Source organism: Danio rerio, chromosome 11, assembly GCF_049306965.1.
Source record: "Danio rerio strain Tuebingen ecotype United States chromosome 11, GRCz12tu, whole genome shotgun sequence".
Taxonomy (NCBI): domain Eukaryota; kingdom Metazoa; phylum Chordata; class Actinopteri; order Cypriniformes; family Danionidae; genus Danio; species Danio rerio.
In genome coordinates, this window is record NC_133186.1 from 45,389,817 (window position 1) to 45,401,267 (window position 11,451).

The 11,451-nt window shown below is 39.6% G+C and overlaps 1 protein-coding gene across 2 annotated transcripts in view; it reads right to left on the minus strand.

Annotated features, from left to right (window-relative positions):
• Positions 1-5,679, minus strand: part of eml6 (EMAP like 6) — a 96,070-nt gene extending 90,391 nt beyond the window's left edge. For both annotated transcript variants that reach the window (XM_073917132.1, XM_073917133.1), the window contains exons 1-3: positions 5,160-5,679; positions 4,731-4,915; positions 4,434-4,651 (exon numbers count right to left, since the gene is read on the minus strand). In XM_073917132.1, coding sequence (XP_073773233.1) covers positions 4,434-4,651; positions 4,731-4,823 — 311 coding nt within the window. In that variant the 5' untranslated portion in view covers positions 4,824-4,915; positions 5,160-5,679. The remainder of the gene's footprint in view (positions 1-4,433; positions 4,652-4,730; positions 4,916-5,159) is intronic.
• Positions 5,680-11,451: the final 5,772 nt, after the last annotated feature.

The following is an 11,451-nucleotide window of genomic DNA, read 5'->3' on the forward strand; positions in this document are numbered from 1 at the left end:
CCCTGTTTATTTTTTTTCACCAATTTCTGTTTAATGGAGGGAAGATTATTTCAGCACATTTCTAAGCATAATAGTTTTAAAAACTTATTTCTAATAACGGATTTATTTTCTCTTTGCCATGATGACAGTAAATAATATTTGACTAGATATTTTTCAAGACACTTCAATACAGCTTAAAGTGGCATTTAAAGGCTTAACTAGGTTAATAAGGTGAACAAGGCAGGTTAGGGTAATTAGGCAAGTTATTCTATATCAATTGTTTGTTCTGTAGATTATCGAAAAAAAATTGCTTAAAGGGGCTAATAATTTTGTCCCAAAAATGTTTTTTAAAAAATTTATAACTGCTTTTATTCTAGCCGAAATAAAACAAATTAGACTTTCTCCAGAAGAATAAATATTATCAGACATACTGTGAAAATTTCCTTGCTCTGTTAAAAATAACTTGGGAAATATTCAAAAAACTAAAAATAAATCAAAAGGGGCTAATAATTCTGACTATAACTGTATATCAATGCTGAAACGATATATAGTGCCGCCCTAGTCTAAAGATTCAGGATAACCACCGTTCTGAAGGTTAATGCATAAAGGCTCAACAACTGATGAGCTAGTTTAAGACATTTTCAATTTGGGTGTTTAAAAAAGAAGCTTAAAAAATTAGGGCAGTACAACATATCACAAATCATCATTATAGTGATAATAGTACATGCAATAAAAAGCTGAAGCCAAAATTATTTGCCTTTCTGTGAATAGTTTTCAGAACTAATTTCTAATAACTGATTCATTTTACATAATATTACGTAATACTTAATATTTACACAGGACATAATATTTAGGATACTAATATTCAGCCTAAAGTGCAATTTAAAGGCTTAACTAGGGTGATTAGGGTAAAGTTAGGGTTATTAGGCAAGTTATTGTATAACAGTGGTTTGTTCTGGAGACAATCCAACACTAATATTGCTGAAGGGGGCTGATAATATTGACCTTAAAATGGGTTTAATGGCTTTAATTCTAGGCTAAATAAAACAAATTAGACTTTCTTCAGAAGAAAAGATATCATAGGAAAGACTGTGGAAAATTCCAGAATCTGTTCAACATTATTTGGGAAATAATTCACTAGAGGCCGAATAATTTTCACTTCATCTGTAAATAAATAATTGAAAAACATCTAATAAAGAAGTAGCATTATTCAAGGGAAATGTTATATCATAAGGAATATCATTATCGCAATACTCAACACCAATATCGCATCGATTTTCCCTGTATCATGCAGACCTACTTGGAATCAGGAGATAAGCGTCCTCTTTTAAATGAACAGGCTGAGCTCACCTGGAGGCGAGCGTAAGGATAAAAAGCGGTCACTTCCTCAGCGTATCAGCCCATCTCTCCCTTCAGGAGAAAAATTGCATGGCTTTGCTTTACATGAAAAGGCTTTTACCACAAGCGCTGCCCTCCGTCGGGGTCATTTAACTGTCAGCTCTGCACATGAACAGCATTTTATCCGCCAATCCGTATACGTGTGAGCCCTGACCCTGTGTGCTGGAGGACGCTTATCCAATGTAAAGCGCAGAAGCATTGATCTGTCCGGGAGATGATGCTCTGATAAGTGTGTGCGGATGGACAGATAGCATCAGGTGTCAGCGGGAAAGTCAGATGGGAATCACTTTATCATACAGTAACAAGCACTGTCAACACTACAACGAAGAAACGCAATCAATCAACACATGCATCTGCGTTAAAAAGTGCTCAGTGATGATGTTGGATGGTGTATATTCAGCATTAGTGATTATTCATCATGTAGCATGGCCATAAAAATTACTTATTTACTATGGTAAACATAAACTTACCGGCCACTTTATTAGGTACACCTGTCCAACTGCTCATTCATGCAAGGTTCTAATCAGACAATCACATAGCAGCATTTCAATGCATTTAGGCATGTAGACATGGTCAAGACGATCTGCTCAGGTCAAAGCGAGCATTAGTACTGGGATTTTCACGCTTAAAAGTTTTTAATATTTTGATTGTTATTTTGATCAAAAACTGCTGATCTACTGGGATTTTCATGCACAACCATCTCTAGGGTTTACAGAGAATGATCAGAAAAAGAGGAAATATCCAGTGAGCGGCAGTTCTGTGGGCGCAAATGCCTTGTTGATGCGTGAGGTCAGAGGAGAATGGCCAGACTGATTCCAGCTGATAGAAAGGCAACAGTAACTCAAATAAACACTTGTTACAACCGAGCTCTGCAGAAGAGCATCTCTGAACACACAACACGTCCAACCTTGAGGCGGATGGGCAACAGCAGCAGAAGACCACACTACAATTCACACAGACTCACCAAAACTGGAGAATAGAAGATTGGAGAAACGTTGCCTGCTCTGATGAGTCTCCATTTCTGCTGACACATTCAGATGGTCGGGTCAGAATTTGGCCTTAACAGCATGAAAGCATGGATCCATCCTGGCTTGTATCAGCGGTTCAGGCTGCTGGTGGTGGTGTAATGGTGTGGGGGAGATTTTCTTGGCACACTTTGAGTCCATTAGTACCAACTGAGCATCGTATCAACGCCACAGCCTACCTGAGTATTGTTGCTGACCATGTCCATCACTTTATGACCGCAGTGTGTCCATCTTCCGATGGCTACTTCCAGCAGGATAACACCATGTCATGCCACTGCCCATTTTATATGGCCAAAAAGATATAATAAACTCCAGAAAATACTATAATAACAGGGCTCAGGGCTCAACAATAACGCCCCATTCACACGGGGCTTCAGCATCAACGCTTGACAGAGGGGGTGTCTGAAGTTGGGGCAGTCGCGATCGTCTAAGCAGCGTCAGCCAATGAAATTGGTCAGCAATAGACCACTGTCTGAGCTGGTGTGTTTGAATACAGCGATCTGATTGGTTGATGCTTCCAACTTGCAAGTCCCAACTTTTGTAGCGAGCAAAGCCTCTGAAGCGGCGCCGACGGATCCACAATGCAGTTCAGCATCGCCTGACATCACCCATTCAAAGTGAATGGGAAGCGTTGAAGCTGACGCACAGTGTGAATGGGGTGTAAGGACTTCCCCATGGCCCGGGACCAGCTTGGGAGACGCTTGGGATAATAGACAAGATTGTTACTGGCCCGATTGGGCCAGTGCTGCCTTGTCACTAAAGTTTAATTTGCCTGCAGCAGTTAGTCAATTGTGTAGAATCGAGAAGCTTTTAAGCCTTTAAATGCTACCTTCTCTGTGATGTCGTAAACACCATATTGCTTTTCAGTTCCTCTTATCTGATTGGATGTTGTGAGCACCATATTTTTGTCTGTAACTTGGTAACAACCAGTACAGCGAAGAGACAGCAACATGGCGGCAGCATCAAATTATGAGGCTAATGTCTTGGAAGCAGACATTTACGTGGGTACAACACATTGAAAAAAATGAAGCGGGGTTGGGCACAGTTTGTCGTCAGTGGCAAAGCAGCCACCTTTTGTTAAATCATTTAGAACTGCAATAAAATACCTGCATGTTTTCCATACTGCACTTTTTTGCTTCCATAACAGTTTGAATTAATTATTAAATAATACATTAAAATACATTAAACACATTAACTTCTAAATTCACAGACGTTGTTTTTGACACATTATTTAAAATATGTGGCTAAGAAATAGCTATTTACTTGTTTGTTTTTTGGTGGGACCAGTGAAAATGTTGGCAGGGCAAGTAAAAATCTGAACCACTTAGCGTTAAACCCTGCAGCTGAAATCAGAATTATTAAACCCCCTTTACTTTTTTTTTTTTTAATATTTCCCAAATGATGTTTAACAGGGCAAGGAAATTTTCACAGTATGTCTAATAATATTTTTTCTTCTGGAGAAAGTCTTATTTGTTTTATTTTGGCTAAAATAAAAGCAGTTTTTAATTTTTTAAAGGCTTTTTAATGTCAAAATTATTAGCCCCTCTAAGCTCTATATTTTTTTCGATAGTCTACAGAACAAACCATTATTATACAATAACTTGCCTAATTACTCTAACCTGCCTAGTTAACCTTATTAACCTAGTTAAGCCTTTAAATGTCTCTTTAAGCTGAATACTAGTGTCATAAAAAATATCTAGTAAAATATTATGTGCTGTCATCATGGCAAAGATAAAATAAATCAGTTAATAGAAATGAGTTATTAAAACTATTATGTTAAAAAAAAATCTGCTCTCTGTTAAACAGAAATTGGGGGAAAAAAAACAACTTCTGACTTCAAGTGTATATGAAATGCACTCAGTACTGAATGACTACCGTAGTATTTCCATCATACCTGGAGGTATTTAAAAAGAAAACCATGAGATGGTAAATGTCCAAGCACATCAGACACTTTGCTTAATTCCAAGCTAATTTTCTCAATATTAGCACCAATTTTCCCCAACATTACATATGTCATAGAGAGCATCCTACCTAATGATGTCATCGTTGTGTCCCAGGTAAAACTTCTGTGTGTGCTCTCTGGTGTTGTAAACCACTCCGACTCCAGCCACGAAATACACAATCTCCTTCCCCGCGGTGTAGTACAGGTTATTCCTGCACTGATGTCCCCTATATCCATGAATCCACTCCAGCCTCAGCTGACAGCGCGGAGCTGTCTTATCCGCCATGCTCTCTGAATCTGCAATAGTCTACAATTCACCAATGTGTCATTTAGCTGACCGGCAGTGCGCTTTTTCCATCTGAGGGGAGTCGATGCTGATGGATCACCTCTTGTTGGGTTGAAACCTTCAGTTCAGATCTTTGGGCAACACCAACCCTATGGCACTGCCACCATTCAATGTCCTCCTGAAGTTCATGCATGCAGCATGGGCATCATAACTGGATCACAAGCTGGGTCACCTGTACAGGGAAGGCTGTCTGGAGATCCCAATGGGTGTCATGAAGAAATCAGGCTAGGATGAAGAATAAATGCTGGTGTTAGAACTCTTTCTGATTTTGATTGAGATGCAATAAGCTTGATAATGATTGTGAAGCAAGCAAAACACAGTCATTAGTGACTACAAATGAAGAACATTTGGTTGCGACTACTAACATTGACACATCAAGACTAGCAAAGCCTTTGGGAGAATGGCAAATCTGTGCATTACCATTAACTAGCATTCAAATGTACTACAGCGTACAATACAAGCCAGATACCTTCATTACACTGAGGTTTGGGTGTGTTTAAAGGGTTGCAGACTTCAGGTCTTCAGTTTGAAGGCAAACCTCAGCGCCTTCATGCTATTAATCTTCTGTAAAGGGCAAAAGTCGGCGTGTTTGGCTCCGGGATTGAAGAGAACGTCCAGGATTTCAACCGTTATTCGATCCTCGACCGCCCCGATCAGCAAACCTTCCCCAAAAACGTCTTCATCTTCTTCAACTTTCGCCCGAAGCTCTTCAATTCCCAGTGATACCCAAGACAAACTCTTCCATTCCTCGCGCGATCCGGATCACTGAATCACCAGCAACCGGGTCTGAGGTGCACAAATCCTCATCCTAAACGGAGGAAAAGAGCTGGTTTAGGTGGATTAAAACCCTCCGCCGCGAACTCAGCGCAGCTCTGAAAGGAGCAAAGCAGCTTTGAGTTGAGTTTTTGACGTAATTTTTTTGAGAATATGATTTCTGGTTTCTAGTAACCCATTCGGCTTGGTTACTACGACGCCTTGTGGCCCGTTTCGAGCACAGAAAGCGCCGCCGCGCGCAGCATCAGGGGATTTGTAGTTCTAAACTGTTCCTGACAGGACACAAATCGCAAGAAAGTGACTACAAGTCCCATGAGCGCTCAGCACGCGCTGTCCAACGTGCTGAACATACGGGTCTCCAGCCAAGAACATTCTTACTATCCCCCCAGAGAGCTTTTTATATTATATTATATTATATTATATTATATTATATTATATTATATTATATTATATTATATTATATTATATTATATTATATTATATAAAACACTGCAATTAACGAATATTAAGACCAAAAAATATTAAAATCTTACGATTAGGAATACTATAATACATATATTTAATACAATAAGTTGAAAGCAATTCAAATATGACTCCCTTAAGAATTTAACACAATTATCAGACTACTGTAAAATTATCGATTACAAGAAACTGAATGATTTTATTTCATTTTAAATGATCCTAAATCTCCTGTAAAATCCCATTAGCAACATTCATTTAAGATTTGATGCCGACTGAATACAAATAAATCGCCAATATGCAAATGTATGCTAATTGTATGGTGCGTGCATTCAGATAACACGAAGCCGTGATAAACCTGCGGAGGCGCGGGGGAAGTGAGCGTGTTTTCCCGGGAGAATGGACATTTTCACGGTCACGGAGAGGAGAGAGGACACCGGGAAGGGCATCCCCAGCGGAAGGAAATCCCGAGACCACTGAAGCTGCTTAAAAGACGAAAACACGTGACTGAAGAGCTCAGAGCATCTGTCCATGAGCTCTTAATGAATGAACGACGCTTAACGCCACAATTAACCACAGAGAAACCATCAGGGAATTAACCTACACGTCCATATGTCGCCATATCAGTTCATTAATTTTAATAAATATGCCTTATAGAAAGTAAATAATTAAAATCGTACAGACCTTCAATACCCTAAAATAACAAGTAGCACTCAGCTATATGGAATAAATAATGTTTCTTTGCATGTAATAATGGATCAAAAATGTATTATCTTAACTAAAAATGTGAATGTTAACATTTTAGTTAAACCAATGGAACCTTTCCACAAGTCATCAACATATTGAGCTATTTTGATCAGAAACTGCTGATCTACTGGGATTTTCATGCACAACCATCTCTAGGATTTACAGAGAATGCTCTGATAAAGAGGAAATATCCATTGAGCAGTTCTGTGGGCGCAAATGCCTTGTTGATGTCAGAGGAGAATGGCCAGACTGGTTCCAGCTGATAGAAAGGCAACAGTAACTCAAATAAGTACTCGTTACAACCGAGGTCTGCAGAAGAGCATCTCTGAACACACAACACGTCCAACCTTGAGGCGGATGGGCTACAGCAGCAGAAGACCACACCGGGTGCCGCTCCTGTCAGCTAAGAACAGGAAACTGAGGCTAAAGTGCACACAGGCTCACCAAAACATCTCAGAATCATCTCAGACTGGTTTCTTGAACATGACAATAAGTTCACTGTACTCAAATGGCCTTTACAGTCACCAGATCTCAATCCAATAGAGCAGCTTTGGGATGTGGTGGAACGGGAGATTGGCATCATGGATGTGCAGCCGACAAATCTGCAGCAACTGTGTGATGCTATCATGTCAATATGGAGCAAAATCTCTGAGGAATATTTCCAGTAGCTTGTTGAATCTCTGTCATGAAGGATTAAGGCAGTTCTGAAGGCAGTCCAGCCAGCCCAGTACCAGTAAGGTGTACCTAATAAAGTGGCCAGTAAGTGTATATATTATATATATATTTGTGACACTGTACAACAATAATTCATATTTTAACATTATTATGAGGGTTGGGTTCAGGGTTGGGGGTAGATGCTAAAATAAAATGGATAATGTAATAAATAACACAAATAATACTCTATATAATTACTCTTTTTACATCAATGTGATGGTTGGGTTTAGGATTGGGGTAGAGGTTAATATACAATAATAATGAGTCATTTCATAAATAGGTAGTGCTGTCGGCTCATAGCAAGAAGGTCGCTGGTTCGAGCCTCGGCTCAGTTTGCGTTTCTGTGTGGAGTTTGCATGTTCTCCCTGCGTTCGCGTGGGTTTCCTCCGGGTGCTCCGGTTTATCCCACAGTCCAAATACATGCAGTACAGGTGAATTGGGTAGGCTAAATTGTCTGTGGTGTGAATGAGTGTGTATGAGAGATGGGTGGCAGCTGGAAGGGAATCCGCTGTGTAAAAAACATATGCTGGATAAGTTGGCGGTTCATTCCGCTGTGTCGAGCCCAGATTAATAAAGTGACTAAGCCGAAAAGAAAATGAATGAATGAATTCTTGAGTGTTTGTAAACATGAATAAATTGCTGCTGCAGTTCACTGAACGGCCATCGGTGGCGCTAGTACGAGAGTTTTACACAAAGCAGAAATCATTCATTCATTCATTCATTTTCTTTTCGGCTTAGTCTCTTTATTAATCAGGGGTCACCACAGTGGAATGAACCACCAAATTATCCAGCATGTTTTACGCAATGCATGCACTTTCAGCTGCAACCCATCACTGGGAAACACCCATACTCATTCACACACACACACCGCGGACAATTTAGCTAACCCAATTACACTATAGAGCATGTGTTTGGACTGAGGTGGGAGCACCTGGAGGAAACCCACACCAACATGGAGAGAACATGCAAACTCCACACAGAAATGCCAACTGACCCAGCCGAGACTCGAACCAGCGACCTTTTTGCTGTGAGACGACAGTGCCAACCACTGCGCCACCCCAAAGCAGAAATTCTACATCATAAATCAATGAAATAAACCATATTAAACGTGTGAAGGTTGGGCTGTCATGATATCAGTCAGTGGTTTAGAGGGAGTCTGGGTAAAACCAGCATCTAAAACCTGGTTTGTCACAGTCAATTATACACTTAACCTGATGTAATCTGATTACTAGAGGATTACCAAGGAACACATGCCCTCCGATATACTGTAAAAAATAAAGAAACTGCATTTTTAGTTGGGGAAAAACTTTAATAAATGTTTCCACACACATTCACGATGATTTAAATAATCACTTTTTAACGTCTCAGTTATTTCTTTAGGACAGACATTAGATTAAACACGGCAAATGAAGACGAAAGTATGCATTTATTTGATAATAATACTGTAAATGTGAAAATATTATTCATTCTGTCATTTTGTTTTCAGCTTAGTGCTTTTATTAATCTGGGGTCGCCACAGCGGAATGAACCACCAACTTATCCAGCATATGTTTTACGCAGCGGATGCCCTTCCAGCTGCAACCCATCTCTGGGAAACGTGAAAATATTATTTCAATTTAAAACACCTAAATGCCACAAAAACTGCAGAAGACCTACTGGAACCAGCATGGAGCCAAGATTCTCACAGAAATCAGTCAAGTTTGGTAAAGGAGAAATCATGGTTTGGGGTTACATTCAGTATGGGGGAGATCTGCAACATCAACAGCCTGAGGTATCAAGAAATCTGTGCTGCCCATTAAATTACAAACCACAGGAGAGGGACAATTCTCCAGCAGGATAGCGCTCCTTCTCATACTTCAGCCTCCACATCAAAGCTCCTGAAAGCAAAGAAGGTCAAGCCGCTCCAGGATTGGCCAGCCCAGTCACCAGACATGAACATTATTGAGCATGTCTGGGGTCAGATGGAGGAGGCATTGAAGATGAATCTAAAGACTCTTGATGAACTCTGGGAGTCCTGCTGGAACGCTTTCTTCACCATTCCAGATGACTTTATTAATCAGTGATGTGAGTCATGTCAGAGATGTATGGATGCAGTCCTCCAAGCTCATGATGGAGTCAGACACAATATTCATTCTGTCTCCACTGCAGCAGGACTTTATATTCTATACTGGACATTATTTCTGTTCAGTCACAAGACTTGTGTCCAAGTAAAGTCAGACTTTACTGTCCTAATGAAATCATCCAAAATCAAGACATTATCAGATTTTATTGTGCTCAAATAAGCGTCATCTAGAGCAGCGGCTCCCAACAGGGGAGTCCCAGCCCACAAGGGGGCCTCAGTGAGCTCTGTGGAACATCGGGTCATATTTAAAAAAATGTTTTCCAGGGACAAATTACAGAATGATCATCTTGTCTTAGATTTTATCCCCTGGCTGACCAAAAAATTGGACAAATTTGTAATTCGTCCTCCTCAAAAAAAGAATGATTCGCCTTCAGCAGCTAATACTAATGACCCAAGAATACAGGACCCAGCTGAGGAAGCTCCAAACATTTTGGGTCGCAGTGTTAGTAATACTGGAAACACGAAATGCAGGAAATACCACCATAGTTAGCTGAACTGTGGTTTTATTTCATTTTCTCAAAGCAAAAAGCCCCTGACCCAGCCACAGCGCATTATCTGCGCCAGAGTTCTTGTTAACGAATGCATAAGGACGTCCAAATTTTTAAGACATTTGCAGAAGACTCCCCAGTCCCGCAAGGTGCACCAACACAAATGGCCTACTGATGTTTTGCTGTACATTAGGAAATTATTTGTGCATAAACATATCTAGATATAGTAATACACATACAGTTTATTTGAAAACACAGTTTTTTGTCATACCTACTGTAAACCTGTATGAGCGATAATATCATTAAATGTGGAGGGGGAAAGGGGGGTCTCAGGCAAAAAAAGGTTGGGAACCACTGATCTAGAGGCCTTTGCCTTTCATATAAGCCACTTCTGATGCCAAATGATCAACTACAAGTCAAGGTATTATATATATATAATTTTGGGCTTGACTCTGTGTGTGTGTGTGTGTGTGTGTGTGTGTGTGTGTGTGTGTGTGTGTATAAATATATATATAAATAACAAAAATACATTCATTTCTGAAAACAAAAATACTTCTTTCTGTCCGATTTATGAACCGTCTTCCTCATTGAGACAAAAAATGTCCACAAGGTCAACAATGACTGATATTGCTGTACTTGTGGGGACATTTGGTAAAAAAAGAACACAGAAACACCCTTATTCAGCCATCTTTATGGCGACTTCGCATATCTGTAATGTTGTTTCTACTGTATATTCTCGCCTCCTAACCCTAAACCAACCCTCACAGCAAACAATCTGCATTTATACATCTTCAAAATATTTCATTTAGTCTCAGTTATGAGCTGTTTTCCTCATGGACACCAAAAAATGTCCCCACAAGGTCCACAATGACTGATATTGCTATACTTGTGGGGACATTTGGTGAAGAACATTTAAAAACACACACATACAGCTATGTTTAGGATGACTTTTCATAGCAGTAATGATGTTTGATTAATTCTGTCTGATTTTTTAGATGTTTTCCTCTTTGAGACCCTCAAAAAATTAATAAAAACTCCCCACAAGGTCAAAAATTACTGGTAATGCTATACTTGTGGGGACATTTGGTGAAGAACACTAAAAACCCACACAGACAGCTATTTTCATGATGACTTCTCATAGCAGTAATGATGTTTGATTAATTCTGCCTGATTTATGAGCTGTTTTCCTCATTGAGGCAAAAAAATAAACAAAACACACACACATACAGCTATTTTTATGGGGAATTCCCACAGCTATAATGATGTTTATTTCGAAAATTCTCTCCTCTACTCCTAAACTCAGCCCTCACAGCAAACAGTCTGCATTTGTACATCTTCTAAATACTTAATTCTGTCTGACATATGAGCTGTTTTCCTCATGCGGACCAAAAAAGGTAAAAAATGACTAGTATTGCTATACTTCTGGGGTCATTTGGTACCAACATTGTAAGGAATAG